This window comes from Protomyctophum parallelum, assembly GCF_964188405.1.
Source record: "Protomyctophum parallelum genome assembly, chromosome: 23".
Lineage (NCBI taxonomy): Eukaryota > Metazoa > Chordata > Actinopteri > Myctophiformes > Myctophidae > Protomyctophum > Protomyctophum parallelum.
The window spans coordinates 10,229,519-10,249,238 of NC_139715.1; the positions used below are offsets into that span (position 1 = coordinate 10,229,519).

A 19,720-nucleotide genomic window follows, 5' to 3' on the forward strand; every position below is an offset into this window, starting at 1 on the left:
CCATTCTGACCTGAGATCAGATTCTAAAAATGTCTATTACATCCTGACAGTTTCATTATTAACCCATTCTGACCTGAGATCAGATTCTAAAAGTGTCTTCGATTTTTCAAAAATAGCAGACCTACAAGCTCGTATCGCGCCACTCGGTGGCGCGATATGAGCTTGTAGATCTGCTATTTTTCAATAGCTAAAGCATAACATGATGCCAACACCAAAATGGGTGCCCGGTCAGAATGGGCTAAACATGCACTGTACGCACGCGCACACGCACACACCTTTTAATTTCCTGGCTTCTCTCTTGCCTTTAGGATCTGGCAGAGCAGAAGAAAGAATACGTGAATATGGTCTTTCATTTGTTCTCTCGTTCTTTCTTTTTTTTTTTCAGATCAAGGTTTCCCCCTTCATTAGAAGAACGCAATCTGATCTTGCTTTTCATTAATTTGGGGCCTAATCGCTCTCCAAAGCACATTCAAACTCATTTGGCGAGGCTGAAAATTATCTCCCATATCGCATACACCTGTGCGCACACTGATTGAATTATTATATCTGGTGCATCTCCACGAGAGAGAGAGAGAGAGAGAGAAAAAAAAGACACTCTCAAATTTCATAATTGGTACTTTTCTGAGGAATCCTCAAAGGTGTCTTTAAAAATATCAGGACCGAGAACAGAGCGCACGGCGACGGCCTTGATTCTACGTTCAAACGTAAACATCAGTTGCGATCCAACAATTCAAACAAGAACGATGGCATCCCTCGGAAAACACACACACACACACACACACACACACACACACACACACACACACACACACACACACACACACACACACACACACACACACACACACACACACACACACACACACACACACACACACGGCAAATCAAAACACCCGATAACACAAAAGAACACCACAAACAGAACTTTTCCTGTACTGTTTAAAGCAGTGATTCTCAAAGTGCGGTCTGGGGACACCCAGGGGTCCTTGAGGATGGATCCAGGGGGTCCCCAGATAAAAATTATTTGACATAGCATCAAAATCAGTTGAACCACTAACTATTTCCCTAGAAATAAAAACAAACAAATAAATAAATAAATAAATAAAAATGAAATTTCTTTTGACAAACGGGTGTCCCATGTTACAAGATATTTTCAGATATTAGGTTGGGGGGTGGTCCTTGATAGGACGATGTTTTGAGATTCACATGGGACGAAGCGAGCAGGCGTTGAGCCAGGCTTTCAGAACAATTCAACCCGAGTGGGAGGAGGAGGCGTTTGTTGGGGGCTGAACGTTCAGGAAAACGCTTTAAAATGAAACAAACAAATTAATTCATAAAAGGAGGAGTTGTTTCTCCACGTTCTTTCTGAGGCGGAAAATGTTAACGTTTCTGTCGTACCTCCAATATAGATTTATTTGGAGTAAATCGATGTCCTACTTCGGCTTGGCTTGGTTTTGAAAGTGAAAGTGTGTGGGTTTCAGAAATATTGAACCAATGAAAAGGATTAACAAGAGCTTGTCACAAAGTAATAACTATAGCACTGGATCCAATTGGAACACATTTCCAGAAAAGTAACGGTTTTGGACTTACAAGATTTCCACCCGACAGTGACTTCATACATAAGCAAATGAACAAAAGGACGAGTGTTTCTCAGCGTTGTACTAAAGAAGACCCCCCCCCCCCCCACACACACACACACACACACACACACACACACACACACACCATCATCCCCATGACTCCTCCCTCGCTCACCCCCACCCTGATCTGGTGGGCAGACAAATGCGGAGGTTGGGATCTCTCTCTCTCTCTCTCTGTCTCTGTCTCTCTCTCTGTCTCTCTCTCTCTCGCTGTCTCTCTCTCTCTCTCTCGCTGTCTCTCTCTCTCTCTCTCTCTCTCTCTCCCTGCATTCCTGGGCAGACAGATGGCGGACGGCGAGGGAGACTGTTCAAACAAGCCACAGACACCGAACCTTCAAAGATCACGCAGGGAGGGGGTGTGCATGTACGTGTGTGTGTGTGTGTGTGTGTGTGTGTGTGTGTGTGTGTGTGTTGGGAGGGGGGCCAAGAGGGACCCCAGCCGCTTGTATGTTGCCGAGTTGCATAAACAAACAGCAACAGCTGCTTCTCCGGGACCCCCCCACCCACCAGCACACACACACACACACACACACACACACACACACACACACACACACACACACACAGTGCCCCCCCTCCCCAAAGGACCATTGGTAAACTTTACTTGTGCCATGGCTAATAAGACTCAAACATGCTAGGCTGCTAATTATAAATGACACTGGGACATCGTTTTAGTTGTTGTTTATTCAGCAGCGGAGAGTTACCATTACTCGAGTACCTTTTTAATAGAAGTATTGTAGGCTACTTTTATAGGAAGGGAGTCTTGGGACCAAAAGAAAGAAAATCAATTAACCACTTAATACGAGGGATAACAGCTGATCTTGGAGCTTGTACATCTGCTATTTTCACAATGTTTTCTTTTAATTCAATTTCTTATTTTAGACTTTTGGGGGAAATTATATGAATTTCAACACAGCAATGCATTGATGTTCAGAAGGAAATGTACTTTGTAATTTGCACTTTTGCTGCATATTGATGTTCTATGGAACTGGTTCTGTGCAGGGCGGGGCCATGGCTTGATGATATACATGCTGCCACCGCTAATTAGTCATCATTTCTCCCTATTAATTGGTTAAGAGGGGGAGGAGCTTGGAGGCGTGTTAACGAATCGTCTGTACGCGGCTGGGGGGAGTTGGGGCGCCTGTCATGACACAACACTTAATCTGATGTCATGACATTAGAGCACAGACAGACAGACAGACAGCATAGGTATTTGTATTTGTTGATGGCATCTTTTAATAATGATGTTAATATTCTATGCTCTTTTGTTGAATCGAATAGGTACGTATAGGACCACCTTTTTAGCCTAAATGTTAAAGCCTCCGTGCTGTTAACATTTTTGACTAATAATGTATTGGTCAAAAATGTTAACAGCACGGAGGTACAGTTAAATATTTAGGTTTCAATCGGTCAAAGTATTCAATCAAGCAAACAAAAAGCGTCTTCTATAGTGACAAATAAAGCCTTCTTGATTCTTGAAAATAATACAAAATAAACCAAGGCGAGGGTTCAGAAGAGATTAAATGACACAGCAGCTGCCCCTCACACATTGACTATAGCGCCATTCTCAAACGGAGCTAATTGGTTTTGTGAAAGCGAGGGAAAACGCTGTGGCGTTTTGTTTGTAGCCCCGAGCTGGTGGGCAGCAGCAGCACGTCGCTGTCAGCTGGGAAACCTTGTATGTCCGTCCCGTCCGTCCCCCCCCCCCCCCCCCCCTCCCAAACATTGCTGGAAATGGAGCTGATGGATCCGATGTAGTTGAAATTTAGTCACAAGCTCTCCCTCACACATTAAGACCGATTCAAAAAAATCACAGCCAAGCTTAATTTCTTTACTTTTAATTGAGCAGTTGGTGCTGTCTTGTTTTTCCTTGTCTGTCTGACTGACAGACAGACCTTTTCTTTACCTGTACAGCTTCATAAATAAAGTTTCATTTAAAAAAAAAGCCTTCTAAGTCAGTAGTTTGAGATTTAAAATAAAATAGCAGATGTACAAGCTTGTATATCTGCTATTTTCGAATAGCCAACACTCAAATCTAAAATCACACTAGACGCTTTCCAGATTTTATACTGTGGGTGAACGGCAAGGTATGCAAAAAGGAGACAACTTCTCTCCAATATTAACAGCTATATTCTTGCTCTTACAGTCTTATTTTAAAGACAGGCTTACTTTGGGTATCAGTCATAACTGATGATAAATTCCCAGTTTTTCCGAATACATTAGCATTCAGCGCCCAAACTGGCGGTGCACAAGTTACAACGAGTCAATTTCCCCACACTTTTTCTTTTAACCACAAACTTTATAATAGGTGAAGAAGTCTAATAAAAAGTGCAAATGTGTCGCTACGATGCTTTTCAGTTTTTAAAAACCATAGACACGCTTTCACTTTCAAAACATTTCTAAAACAGAGATAATCTACAAGCTCAACATGTGTCGTTTTGTGAGCTTGTACACTGGCTATTTCTGCTACTTTTGTACCAAACTGTTTCACGAATACATGTAGGATAGAGCATTAAAAACATATGAAGCTGAAATGTGGAGTTATGAGGTTTCTTGGCCGACGGCGACGAGGCAGTTACCACGGCGGTAATACGAGGCTGGGGACTGTGGCAGTGCCAGGACAATCCATCTGCCCGCCTTTATAGCCGGCTGCTGGGGGATCAGGTGAGAGTGCTGGCATCGTTTGACATCTGATCCAATCACGCGCAGCCTGAGACAATCAGGCTCGGTTGAGAGCACGCGCGGCACAACACGAAACGAAACACGCCACTACACGACACAGGGCGACTTTCTGTTCAGCTGACTGAATGCCAGATGTGTGTGTGTGTGTGTGTGTGGTGGAGATGTATTTATTTTGTATTTTGTTATGGTTGATGTGGTATGACGCAGTGTTTAATTCATATTATTTTTTAAATAAAATGTTATTTAGTTTTACTTATAGTTTAGCCATCTGAAATGTTTTAGTTTAAGTCTAGTTTTAGACAAAAGTTCAACTACATACCATACGATTTTGGTCTACTAAATCTACAGTTGCGAGTCACGAGGGTATCATAGTAGCCTAAACGCCGCCATCGTGACTTAAAATAATAATAATAATAGAGGTCACTAGTTGAGGATTCACGGTACGGCGATCCGATGAAAAGTATGTGACTGAACTTGTGACTACATTTTGATCCATTCCTGCAAAAGTAACAGACAGGACATGAGAGGTTTCCACTCGACAGCAATACCTCATCGTGTCCAAAGTGGAGCGCCCACGAGACTAAACGCACTCGACAAACAACACGGATTCAGATGTTTGCTTTAGATTGGTTGAAATTGTATTCTGAATATAAATGAGCATATATACATTCTGGTCTGTTGCATTTTGTCTCCTTGCAAGTTGCACACTAGGAAAATGCAAGTACCGTGTGAGCGGCGTTTGGGAAGCAAAACGTTGCTCCGAAAATGCCGTAAAATGTCGTTGAGGAATGATGGCAAACATTAAAGCAAAAAACAGGAATCTTCACCCCCTTAATATATGACAAAAAAGATTTACACATCAACAGACCAAAATGAAGCGATGAACCTCTGAAATTGTGTTTTTTTCACGGACTGTAAGCGCACACGATTATAATTACCTCATCTACGACCGCAGATTATATGTTTTTTTCCTAAACGCAATCTGTTTCTTTAAAATTCCACCTCTTAAAGTTTTAGAGCTGACAGGCTGGTTAAAGAGGCGTGACGGAGGAATACGTTTTCAACCTCGGCTCAACGCCGCTCAACTCAGAAGGTGATTTTGCTCCTTAACTGCCAGCAGATTACATTATATTTCAGACATATAGGAAATAAATGGCTGGGCGACGGCGCGCACATGGAACCTCGTATCTCCATTTTTCAACTTTCAATTTTTTTCTATATTGGTAAATTGCAGGGTCAGACAAAGGTACCAAAATAGCCGATCTACAAGGTAGCAACACGTCACACTGCTATTTTTGTTTTATTTTATTGTATTTTCCACGTAAGGGCTGACATCTTTTTGTTTTACCATTGAGCATACCATATTACCATATCAAGTAAAAAATGGTGTCAGATCCTGTGTCTAGGTGAGACATGACCTTTGACATGATCTAAATGTCTCAATAGAAGAGTATGCAGGGAGGCAGAATACAACCACCCTAAGCTATAACTTATATTGTATTAGCATACTCTACCGCGGGGGTTCTCAAAGTGGGGGTCCGGGGACCCCCAGGGGCCCTTGAGGGGGTTCTCAAAGTGGGGTCCGGGGACCCCCAGGCGTCCTTGAGGGAGTTCCAGGGGGGTCCGGGGACCCCCAGGGGTCCTTGAGGGAGTTCCAGGGGGGTCCGGGGACCCCCAGGGGTCCTTGAGGGAGTTCCAGGGGGGTCCGGGGACCCCCAGGGGTCCTTGAGGGAGTTCCAGGGGGGTCCGGGGACCCCCAGGGGTCCTTGAGGGAGTTCCAGGGGGGTCCGGGGACCCCCAGGGGTCCTTGAGGGAGTTCCAGGGGGGTCCGGGGACCCCCAGGGGTCCTTGAGGGGGTTCCAGGGAGGTGTATGTGTGTATGAGTATCTTTTTTATATAAACATATTGAACCAATGAAAAGTACACTGGTGGAAAGTAACTAAGTACATTTACTGAAGTACTGTACTTAAGTACCATTTTGAGGTATTTGTACTTTACTTGAGTATTTCCATTAGTTCTACTCCACTACATCTCGGATCCAAATATCACACTTTTACTCCACTATATATATTTGAAAACTTTAGTTAGCCTATAGGAGTTATTTTTATTTTTATTTATTTTTATTATTACAAAAGATACATTAACAACGTCAGCCCTATATACACTTATATTTGAAATATTTGAAAACAGCCGATCTACAAGCTTACATTGCTTCGCGATGTGACGCATTGTGAGCTTGTAGATCTGCTATTTTCAAAATATGTTTATACATTTGAAAACTTGAAATGGGACATCCTGGACAATGAGTACTTGTACTTTTGGTACTTTCAGTACATTTTGAATTCCGGACTTTTAGGATTTCAATATTGCTTTATTGATACTTTTATTTAAGGAAATAATTTGAGTACTTAACCACCACCACTGCTGAAAAGTAACATTTTTAGACATACAAGGTTTCCTCCGGACAGTGTCGTTATAAACACGTTTATGCAGTGAAACGAGAAGTTTGATGATGTAGGATGACTGAGGAGCCACGTCCAAAAAGCAACATTACATTAAAAAAGAGAAGCTACGTTTGCAGACCGAGACTGGAAGTAAGTCAGCCTCGCTGATAAATTATTTTTTTTCTCCCCCAAATTGGAAATTAACACAATCAGTCGATCGTGAACACGGCGACTGGAAAATCATATCAGCGGAGGCCATCAAAAAACCATTTAGTTCCTCAATTAAAGTTATTACCATTAAAAGATCCGCATCTTCAAAATGCCATGAAAAATTAATAATGATTGCCAATCAAAAAAAGAAGAAAAAAAAAGATCCCTTCTTCACCCAGGGATCATAGCACATTAGATACAAGATGAGAGAGAGAGAGAGAGAGAGAGTAGCACATTAGATACAAGATGAGGGGGGGGGGGGGAGAGAGAGAGAGAGAGAGAGAGAGAGTAGCACATTAGATACAAGATGAGGGGGGAGAGAGAGAGAGAGTAGCACATTAGATACAAGATGAGGGGGGAGAGAGAGAGAGAGTAGCACATTAGATACAAGATGAGGGGGGGAGAGAGAGAGAGAGAGAGAGATATTGAATACAGAGGGGGTACTTGAGGGTCCACTCATCTGTCACAAATGATAGTAATACAGTAGACAGACAGACAGACAGACGGACGCAGCGCTGTAGAGCACTTCCTCATTGGCTTTGCATCCGGCCCACCCATGCAACCACATCCCTCCTATAGGTTGGGCAGCCCGCCCACCACCACCACCACCACCACCACCACCATGCATGCACCAACCACGCGGCCCGCGGCCCTCACCTGGTCGCGCCCGGGCTTGTGCGTGGCCATGTGGCGCTCCAGCTGCGTGCGGTAGGCGAACGTGTAGCTGCACAGCGGGCACGAGAAGCTCTCCTGGTTCTTCTCGTGGCGGTACTTGATGTGCTCCTTGAGCGACGTGAGCCGCTTGTAGCCGCGGTCGCAGTACGGACAGGTCAGCAGCTGGGCGAAGGCGTCGGGGGTCCCCGGGGGCAGGTCTGTGTGTGTGTGGGGGGGGGGGGGGGGGGGGAACAAACCATCTATCAGGAAACTACAAGTGCAGATGGATCTATATAAAGCAGGGGCCGCCATTTTTCCTGTTTCTTTTCAGTCCTCTTTTCAGACAAGATAGAAAGCATGCAACGATTTATCGTAATTCGATCCAAAATGGTGACAGTTGATTAGATAAATGTGAAGAGAGAGAGAGAGGGGGGGGGGGTACTTGAGGCCCCACTCATATGTCACAAAAGATAGTAATATATAGATAGACAGACAGACATGAAGATGTGCGCACTCTGCATGCGCGCGTGCACACACACACACACACAGGGTGGGGTCCAGCTGTTCCAGGGTTAGTAGGTAAACACTCAGGCATGCGTGAGACCACCAGCTGTCTGTTCATGTCACCCCCTCTCTCCTCTCCTCTCCTCTCCTCTCCTCTCCTCTCCTCTCCTCTCCTCTCCTCTCCTCTCCTCTCCTCTCCTCTCCTCTCCTCTCCTCTCCTCTCCTCTCCTCTCCTCTCCTCTCCTCTCCTCTCCTCTCCTCTCCTCTCCTCTCCTCTCCTCTCCTCATGTAGATTTCATAATGATTTCAGGTATACATAAAAAGGGCTGGTACCAACATGAAAAATACATAAACTGAGCAAACCTCCTCCGCCTTCCAGGAATGTGTACTCACATGTGCATGTGCTCACATGCATTAGTAATGGGCAATGTTATCTGTTAGCTGTCTATTTCATGTTTACAGAGAGGGTAAAATCCCATTTGCGTCATTACACCTGCTTCTGTTACACGCTGCCACACACACACACACACACACACACACACACACACACACACACGGCCCTATATTGGGCACACCGTACCCGTCACCCCTAAACGTCTTTGCCATGACATTTTAAAATAGTTCAACTAGCCGATCTACAGTATAAGCTCACAACGTGTCGATGTACTGTAGATCGGCTACTTGCACTATTTTAAAATGTTTTTCAGGAAAAAGAAAATATGGCAAAGACGTTTACGGATGAAGGCTATAAGGCGCGCCCAAGATAGGGCCATTAGTGTCAGAGACACACACACTGCTCCGTACCGTTCTCCTCGGGGCCGTTGGCCTCGGGCGTGCCCAGGCGGGACAGCTCCTCGGGGGCCTCGGGGTAGATGATGGCCGTGTCGCCGCGCTGGAGGTACTCGGCGATGCTGACCACGTGGCTCTGGCCGTCGCCCAGCTTACTGCGCTTACCGAAGAACTCCTCCAGCTCAGAGGACACGTCCATGGCCTTGTCTGGTGGATGAGAGGGGGGGTTAAGTATCCATGGAATACTTTATTAACACCATTTTGACCTGAGATCAGATTCTATAAATGTCTTCTACATCCTGACAGTTTTCTGAAAAAGCCATGTTTCTATGTCAGTCGTTCTTCGATTTTTCAAAAATAGCAGACCTACAAGCTCGTAGCGCGTCACTCGGTGGCGCGCTATGAGCTTGTAGGTCTGCTATTTTTCAATAGCTAAAGCATAACATAATGCTAACACCAAAATGGGTTAAATATTCATTGAATACTTTATTAACGATTTTTGACAGCACAGTTAGTGCAGTCAAAGGCAGTTATAGTCAGGGTATTGTATCGGAGCAGTTAAATGTCCAAATCTGGGAATACATTCCTTAACAGTTTCCGTGCTTTGAATGGATTACTCCAGGTTAATGTCGCTGCCATATCGGACATACGCGACTTTTGTTTTATGTGTTTAATCCGCCGCAATGTAAAAAATAAATAGAAATTCCTTCTTCGCCGCGGAGAAAGAGAGTAGATGCATCTGTTTGGATGATGAAACCGGAAATCGTCACATGCTGTGGGCTGCTAGGGCTTCTGGGAAATTGAGGCCAATACAAACGAATGGGGTTCAACGCCTCATGGAGGAGGCTCCTGTGCTGCGTCTTCCGGGTGTACCAAGATGGCGGGTGGTCCGGCCGTTCATAACAAACGGGGGAAGCTTTTTTCGCTCGATTTTCGCGGATTAAAAGCCCAAATAATTCAGCGTATGCTCTAAAGGTAATACAACAATCTCGGCAGTGAAGGGGGGTTGATTAAAAGTCTGGTAAATCGTTTTCCGCAGTCAAACTGTTAACAATACAATTTCCTCACCAATGTGTTTGTAAAGGTGTTTATAGTAACACATCTCACAAAGATTTAAATTAAGTTTCCCTACGAGTGACAGCTGCTGAAAGTTGGGATACCAGTAATCGTCAATGTGCACGGAAAAAACGTAAAGTACCATTTGACGTGTCAAACTAAGGGGTTTTCATGATTATGAATCCATTGCAAGCATTTATTTTGCACGGAAAACACTCCTCGGGCTAAAAACGGCCCTATAGCCCACTTTTCCAAATGTGATGACTCACACAAGGTGAGAACGTTTCTAATCAGATTAACATTGACGCATTGACTGGGGTACCCCAGGGGTCTGTACTTTGGGCTCCTTCTTTGCACCTCTGCATCAAATCTCTCCGCCAGCACTAGCTGATCTACAAGCTCGTAGCGCTTCACAGCACGTTGTGAGGTTGTGTGTCGACCATTTTTATGTCAGCGAACCCCAATAGCATTCGTTTTCCAGTTTGCTTTTTTGGGGATCGGAAATTCCAAATTGGTGGATTCGAATGGACTGAAATGGAGGCTTCAAAGCGGTCGTCACGGCTCCCTTCGTCCGTTACTCTGACAGTTTACGGGTTCATGCGGTTTAGCAGCACGCAATTATGTACGAAGATGGTAATCAAAACAATACTATCCCATTCTGACCTGAGATCAGATTCATACGAGGTTTTCCACTGGGACACACACTGGTCTGATTAACCCATTCTGACCTGAGATCAGATTCTAAAAAAATGTCAGTCGTTCTTCGATTTTTCAAAAATAGCAGACCTACAAGCTCGTATCGCGCCACTCGGTGGCGCGATATGAGCTTGTAGATCTGCTATTTTTAAATAGCTAAAGCATGACATGACGCCGACACCAAAATGGGTGCCCGGTCAGAATGGGCTATATGAGACCACAATAATCAACTGATTAGACCAGGGAAACCATATATTTTGATAATTCAAAACATAATATCGTGCAAAAACAAACATGAGAATAACCAGATCGAGCATGCTGAAATCAGAAGACAAAACAACATTAAACAAAGAAATAAGGCAAGGAAACAAACCATAACAACTACCACCCAAACAAACAGAAACGTGAGGCTCCACATGAGACTCGACCTGACAGAAACAATGTGTTACTGTGCATGAATATACGCAACAGCATCCCACTGGTCATTAGTGTTGTGTACTACGCCAGTGGTTCCCAAAGTGGGGTCCGGGTCCTTGAAGGAGTTCCAAGGGTTCCCCCACGCAGGTGAATGATAGTTAGGAACCAAAAAAGAACCCTTATGGGTCTGTAACATTAAATGAACGTTGATTTTCCAATATAAATCGGGGGTCCCAGAGATAGAAAGGCCATTATATGGCCATATGGGTGTCCATAGACTAATGCATGTCAAACTGGGGGGTCCTTGAAATGAAACGGGTTGAGAATCACTGCTAGATCTTCTCCTATGGTATGGTACATCTTCTCAAATGGGGGTCCACAGGCTAATGAGTGTCAACGTGGGGGTCCTTTTTTTCAAAGAATCAAATGTAGCGGATCCACGAGCTCGAAGCTTGATCTGCTACTTTTGCTAAAATCCTGAAAAGTAACAGTTTTGGACATGTGAGGCTTCCTCCCGACGGAGTCGATATATAAGACATTCCTTTAGGTCCTATCACCAGGACTTCGATTGGACGATTATAATTGTAGACAGCATGTTGTCGATTTCCACATACACACCCACGCACACACACACACACGTGCACCCTTACGTACGTATGCAGCACACGCACGCACACACACACGTCCATACATGTGCACCATCACTTACGTATGCACACGCACACACACACACACATGAAAATACCCCATACACACACTGCAAGTAAAATATACTGTACAGTGTAGAAGACACACACAGGCTCCATTTAATCAACAACAGAGCTGTTGTGTAGCAGCGTATTGACTTTCACATATAAGGTCAATGAGCAGACCATGGTTTCTGTTGATTCTGTGTTTAACGGATTAACCGCAGCCAAACCGCAATGCAACACACGCGCACACACACACACACACACTCTCGCAAGTACCAGTCAAAAACTGTCCTCGCAAGTCGCAAGGTCTATTTTTCAACTCCTATTTGCTCCTCGCAAGTATAGTAAAACAGGCACATGCGCGCACGCACGCGCACACACACACACACACACACACACATCTTGCCATAGAGTAGTGGAATGTATATCTTAAGCCGTTCCAAAGTTGCTGAGACCACACAACGCGTTTTCTCCCATTATTTCGACGTCGTCGCTTCTCTTCGGAGAGAGAACAACGACTCAAAGCTGCAGAGAGGAGATAGCATGCTCCCCACGCAATACACACACACACACACACACATGCACGCACGCATGCACACACGCACACACGCACGCACGCACGCACGCAGCTCCCAAAACAACCAACTGCTGCCTAATAGAAATCACCAACCTTCATTACTAAACACGCGAGCACGCACGCACGCACACAAAGATACATGCACACAGACATACACCTGCCATACTGTATATATTTGGCAAGAATGGATGTACAGAACAGACATGCAACTATACCATATGACACACGCTCTTAGACACACAACAAAATTGCCAGTGTTAATTTAAGTGTACGGGTCCATTTGGTTACATTTGTGCACTTTTGGATGTGCATGTCTCACACACATAGCCTATACTTTACGACGTTTTTATGCTGCGTGGTTGTTTAAACTAGTGACCAGTCCGGTAGCATATGAAGTATTAATGACAATGATTACTAAGGTGATAAAATGGAGTGTAAATTCTGGTGAAATCCCCATTGTAATCAACTGTGTGGTATAATCCTTCTGTAGCCAGCAGGAGGGGGAACCAGCGCCACCTTCAAGGCCATTAAGGAGAACTGCAGCATCCTTACCAATAATGCTACACGTGTTTGAATTGAAACCTTGGTTTAAAAAAGTTAAGTATTATTGACGTCCTTATCAGTTTCACATCCAGCAGCGAATGCTAAAGCATTCCAGGTGGTGTGTGACGTTCACATTCAGACCCATCGTGAGCTTGAAGATCGGCTATTTTAAAATGGACCGAAATGTATATAGGGTTGAATTAGTTACTGTATGCATTGTATTCAAAATCTACAAAGTAACTAATAACTAAAGTTAACAAATAATGTTATAGGACAATATTTGGAATTGGTATTATCAAGTTGTATCATTTTTGTTTTACCTAACAACCGATGCCGCCAGCATCTTTCAAAATAAACCCCTTTGGGTGTTAGCATCATGTTGTGCTATTGAAAAATAGCAGATCTACAAGCTCATAGCGCACCACCGAGTGGCGCGCTACAAGCTTGTAGGTCTGCTATTTTTTTTAAATCGAAGAACGACTGACCTAGAAACACAGCTTTTTCAGAAAACTGTAAGGATGTAGAAGACATTTTTAGAATCTGATCTTTATTTTGAATCCGATTTCAAAATAAAGGCACTAGAGTGAGAGCAGAAATGGCAAATGTTACTCTTAGCCTTCCGTCCGTTTAGAAAGGACGTTTCCAATCAAAGGACATAATATAACGGTTTCCACCACTGCAAATAAAACTGACTCTGTGTAGCTCTGCCATTTCCACCAAGAACCAAAGAGAAAGGAGCTCACTAGGGTTCAAGTGTTTCATTAATTTGACGCATCGTCCGAGCGCGTCAAGGTGAGGCTTTAAGCGGTGACCGGTCGGACCAGCGTCCGACGGAACGAGCGTCCAATTTGTTGAAAGGTCGAGGTGTGGTTGTCACCGACGACAGGCCAAATGCCAGCGGTGTCAGCGGACATGTTTGGTAAACGAGGTTATTAATGATTTAATAGACACTCATTAGCCAGGTAATCCTATAGGGCTCTTTGGAGACTCACGCAAACCAGACACAAACACAATATGATTATGATTTATGATTTACCCTAGAACACTATTATATTTTTTGTAAATTTCATAATCTTGCTTATGTCTGAGGCCGGGTGGGTATATTTCAGTACCGTCATGATGCTCAGTAGCATCATAGAAGGTATACTTGTTTCCCTTGGGTGAATTTCACCCGTGTTTAGTGATAGAGTGATAGTTATGTTATCTGATTCAGTCATTTCAGTTATGGTATTTGTATCAGAGTATTTCTTACATTGATACTTTCACTGTACAAAAGTACAAAAGGCGAGTACTTTCCCCCACCACTGTGGGTTTTGAATGGTGAAGCCAGACGCCCGAGGGTTAAGAAGGAGAGGAAGAAGATCCTGCCAGGAAATCACCTGGATCAAAGTGTGCTCCAGCGTGGCAGACGTGCACACTGCATCATGGCGCTTAAACGCATACACATGTGCAACTATACTGTAAGTACATTTACTCAAATACACTATACTGTATTTAACCCATTCTGGGAGGGAACGCCTTTTGGTGTCAGCATTATGTCATGCTTTAGCTGTTGAAAAATAGCAGATCTACAAGCTCATAGCGCGCCACCGAGTGGCGCGCTATGAGCTTGTAGGTCTGCTATTTTTGAAAAATCGAAGAACGAGTGACGTAGAAACACAGCTTTTTCAGAAAACTGTCAGGATGTAGAAGACATTTTTTTAGAATCTGATCTCAGGTCAGAATGGGTTAAGAACAATATTAGGGTACTTTTACTTTACTTTATTCACATATTTTCAATACAAAGTTTATTTTTTCTCCACGACAATTATTTGAATACTTTAAAGAAGTTACTTTGTAGATTTAGTATGTAGAATGCAATAACCATGTAAGCCCAATTATTCTTTCACATCGCAAGCCTTTAGATCTGCTATTTTCGATGCATTGTTGCGACACATACCCCCCCCCCCCTTCCCAAAAGAGTACTTTTAGTCCTTAAGTTAAGTATGAATGCTGATGCCCATGCTTGAGTACAACTGCATGGTGTTTCTAAATGGAATCACATGTGATCTGATGCTAGGCTTTGCTTTTGTAGCAACAAAACGTTCAAGAAAAAAAAAAAAAAAAAATCACTGCACCAAAACCCACCACAACGGAAGACAGTTGCCCGCCTCACATTCTGTGCGTGTGTGCGTGCATGTGTGCGGGCGGGCGTGCGCGAGTGCAGTATTTCTGTACTTCTGATCTTGTGAGGACATCAACATTTTTAGGTACATATAGTTTCAGCTATTATTTAATTCTAAACCGACAGATGTACGTAGATGTTCTACAGGTTCACAATGTGTCGCAGAACTTGTAGCTTTGGTACACCGGTCCAGGCACGCAACTGAACCATGCATAACTCCAGCAAACTGGACTTCACCTTTACATGCCTGATCCTGACCATAACCTCAATCTCTTTCTTATTTGTATAATAAACCTAACTCTAAACATATTTTCTGGCCATAAAACAACCATTTCTCATGAAAATGGTCCTCACTGTGTGTCAAATTGTAGGCCTACTATGCTTATATGGCCCTATGGGGAAGTTTTTTTGGCTAGTACTCACACACACACACACACACACACACACACACGCACACGCACACGCATGTATGCAATCACTGACACATGTGCTCACATAATAGAGAATATACATAAGTGTGCGCGAAGGAACGCAGAAAAAACCCACATCACTGGCCTGCACTCGCACGCACGTACACATGTGCACGTACGCAGTGTAGGAGCTCACGGTAATCCAAGTCGAAATTGGAATTTTGAGTTGAAGCTGCCATTGTGCGTCTGTGTGTTTGTGGGGTGGGTGGGGGGATATGGGAGGGGGGGGGGGGTTATTCATTGGTCGGGACCAACATATCATTGGTTGGGAGGATATTATGGAGGAGAGTGTGGGGGAGGGGGCGTCTGGCTGGGAATCAGTCCCGTGGTCTTAATAATTGTACACGACGGGAAGAGCTTGGTTACGGCAGGAGATTCACACACTTTACGAGACAGTCGAGACACACACTGTCACGAAGAATAAAGTAGCGACATAAAGATCTACTCTAGACTAGTAGGTAATCAGGAACCCAAAAAAATCATTGGACTCGACTTAAGCAATATTTACATGAGAGGGTGTGCTTTACCGTGATTATTGGCACTGCAGCGTCGCTGCAGGAACGAGACTTTAGCCGAGTTCCGTAATCAGCGCTGATAAAATACTGACACATCTGGTCCTCATCAGACAACACACATACTGTACAGCAGTGGTTCCCAAACCTTTTCATGTCAAGGACCCCCAAAATGATACTCATTATCCCGTGGACCCCCATAAGAGAAGATTTTTTTACGGCTCTAGCAGTGATTCTCAACCATTTTCATTTCATAACTCGATAGTTCACTGTACGTGAACTACGTAACAGTACTGACTTAAAAAAATGAACTCACCTGTACCATTCCCGACTGATTGTAGGCCGGAGTCAGGCCCCAGGACGTCAAAATCATCTTTCATTTCATCTGCAAGATAATAAAACATTATTATATACGTCACGTGTGAAAGGACAGCACAAAAGTCACGTAAAAGGTTAGAGGAGCGCCCTTGTTGCCGGAAGGTTGCCGGTTCGATTCCCCGAACCGGCAGGAATTCATCTGGGTGTGGAAGTGAATGGCCGCCACTCACCCCCAACACCGGATTTTGCTGTAAATGAGCACTTGTGCTTAGCCACTACCCTGGGTAAATAAAATAGGAAAATGTTTTTGCATTAAACATCTTGCCAGTACAATATTAAGACTTTCTTATTCTAGTAAGACGTGCCTTAAAGGAGAATTCCATACTAAAAGGCTTTCTTACCTTTCTTTGTAGTTGTTACATCCCCATCAAAGAGGTCCAGGTGTTATTTTGTGCAAAAGCTCCTTATTGGCTATTTCCCCTACCATAAGCCCTAAATGAATTGCATTGAATTGAATGGGATGTATGGGGTGTTGTGCTAATTCGCTTATTTCCATCAAAATAAGTAGTAAAGTGTGCCGCTTGGGTTATTATTTACATTATGAAGAGAGGATACATACAAAGAAATTATAATTTTGAGCGATGGAAATAAGCGAATTAGCACAACACCCCATACATCCCATTCAATTCAATGCAATTCATTTAGGGCTTATGGTAGGGGAAATAGCCAATAAGGAGCTTTTGCACAAAATAACACCTGGACCTCTTTGATGGGGATGTAACAACGACAAAGAAAGGTAAGAAAGCCTTTTAGTATGGAATTCTCCTTTAATGCCTTGGTTTGCTTTGGACTTTTTTTCTTTCTTTGTTTCCGTTGGTCGACTTCGTCCCCCGTGTACAACAGAGCACCTTGTTTGAGTTTCAATTCATCAGCTCCCTGTTTTTTCAACCCCATGTTGTGTTGTAGTCGGTGCTTTAGAAGCAGAGAGAGAGAGAGAGAGGTGTACCAATAACGTCCCAGCGGCGCAGCGCAGCGCGACGCGTGTCCGCAACATCACTCTTAATGAATGCTATGGTGTGCAGCAGACAGCGGCGTGTTTACCTTTAACCGGCGACAACACGCCGAGCCGAGCGCCACGCCACTAAAGGAGACACGAGAGAGACGCCGTCCGCCCGTCCCCCCCCGTCCCCCCCGTCCCCCAAACGGAGATTAAATATGAGACGCGGCGGCCTCCCACCTGAGCAATAACAGGACCCCCGCCCGGCGCACAGCGCACACACCCGAGTCATTACCGGCTCGCTGGGACTCACACACACACACACACACACACAAGCTACGCTACTTCACGGCCGTTTCTTCTCTCGTGTGTGTCGTTATGTTTCCGATGTCTTTATACAAAGGAATGTGACTTCATGCCACACACACACACACACACACGTCTATTGTTAACGGGCTTGCTTTACCGATGCGAGCCACATCGCGACTTACCGCGTTATATTAATGTTATGTGTTTGAAAGCATATAGCAACCTGCGTGCAAACATTCATGGCCACGGACCCCCCATTTCATATGATTTTCATCTGTGGGGTCAGTCAGTCAGCCAGCCAGTCATAGGCATAGAAACGGGACCCCTCAAGGACCCCTTGGGGGTCCCCAAATTGAGAACCACCGGTTTAGAGTCGAGCAAAGCAGCAAATCACTCATTTTGTAGACTGGACCAGAAAACCAGCAGGGAATTGAACCCTCTAAACTAAACCCAGCCGTCATTAATGCCTTGCTTAATCCACAGAGCCACGCACAACCCCCATATCTTAATGCATTTGCATCACATAGAGCGTACAAATGTAACCAAATAGACCCGTACGGGTTCATTTGGTTACTCGCTAAAGAGTTTCGGGGCGAGGTTCTCGAGGTGCTAATCAGGATAATGGCTCGCAGCAGTGTGCCATGGAGGGAGGGAGGGACGGACGGGCTGACGGATGGAGGGACGGATGGACGGACGGACGTGCACGCCGCCCCCCTCCTGGCACAGGTGAGCGGACAGTAAATAAAAACGTGCGTGTGACTGACGGCTCGTAAACAGAGCGGGTTGACATTGGGGTGGAATTCTCAGAGGAGGGGCCGGTCGGTCGGCGGGAGGACACGGCGTCTCCACAATTAACTTAAAGGAGTCCCTGGTACCTCCTTCCTGCCTGTCTGTACAAGAATTCAATCAAGGTAGATTCCGAGAATGAGGAAGAGGGGCGCGAGTGGCAGCAGACACAAACGTGTGTGTGTGTGTGTGTGTGTGTGTGGGTGTGGGTGTGTGTGCATGTGCGTGTTTGCTCTTGTGTTCGTGTGTTTTGATGAGGTAGGTCATGAAGAGTTTATTGTTACTGCGTGTGCGTCTACGTTCAAACAGCGACTGGGATTGTTCATCAGAGTAGAAAGGCCTTATGGAACTGTAACACGAGTACTCTGATATTTTACGTCAAGTAAAAGCAGCAATACTGCGGTGTAAATATAGGCTTGTCCTTGGTAATAGTACAAACGAATTGCCATCAAAAGATACTTTTGCGAGCTTGTATATAGCTCTACGTTTTTTTTCTTCAATATACTGTAGCAAGCATGCTCAAAATAGGGAGACCATGCAGGTTGAAAATGGTTAAGCACGTTGGAGTTTTCCTGAGCTTTACACCACACCACTCCCCGCAGAACATGTAATAAACTGAGGGACTCCACTCAACCATATGGGGTTCAAGTATACTTTAACCATGGATTGGACGACAGTGGTTAGAGTGTCTGCCCTGAAACTGGGAGGTCGGGGTTCGATCCCCGGTCGGGTCATACCAAAGACTGTAAAAATGGGACCCAGTGCCTCCCTGCTTGGCACTCGGCATCAAATGGGTTGGATTGGGGGGTCAAATCTACTGTACTAATCAAATGATTCCCGAGCGCGGCACGGCTGCAGCTCACCGCTCCTTGGCTGCGGCTCACCGCTCCAAGAGATGGGTCAAATGCGGAGAACAAATTTCACTGCGGTAACGTGTGTGACAAATCGTATGACTTTGACTTTGAGCTCTGAAGGTTAAAGATTCTCCTGCTGCGTCTGACAGATAAACGCCAGCGTCGAAAGAAGCTCTGCCTGTAATGGACACATTCGTTTAGAATGAAAGAAGCTCTGCCTGTAATGGACACACTCGTTTAGAATGAAAGAAGCTCTGCCTGTAAAATGGACACACTCGTTTAGAATGAAAGAAGCTCTGCCTGTAAAATGGACACACTTGTTTAGAATGAAAGAAGCTCTGCCTGTAAAATGGACACACTCGTTTAGAATGAAAGAAGCTCTGCCTGTAAAATGGACACACTCGTT

General features: G+C 44.6%; 1 protein-coding gene across 1 annotated transcript in view; it reads right to left on the reverse strand.

Moving 5' to 3' along the window:
* zeb2b (zinc finger E-box binding homeobox 2b) overlaps positions 1 to 19,720 on the reverse strand; it is a 121,353-nt gene that overhangs the window by 10,807 nt on the left and 90,826 nt on the right. The window contains exons 3-6 of the mRNA XM_083758357.1: positions 16,367 to 16,435; positions 8,939 to 9,130; positions 7,634 to 7,848; positions 3,480 to 3,495 (exon numbers count right to left, since the gene is read on the reverse strand). Coding sequence (XP_083614483.1) covers positions 3,480 to 3,495; positions 7,634 to 7,848; positions 8,939 to 9,130; positions 16,367 to 16,435 — 492 coding nt within the window. The remainder of the gene's footprint in view (positions 1 to 3,479; positions 3,496 to 7,633; positions 7,849 to 8,938; positions 9,131 to 16,366; positions 16,436 to 19,720) is intronic.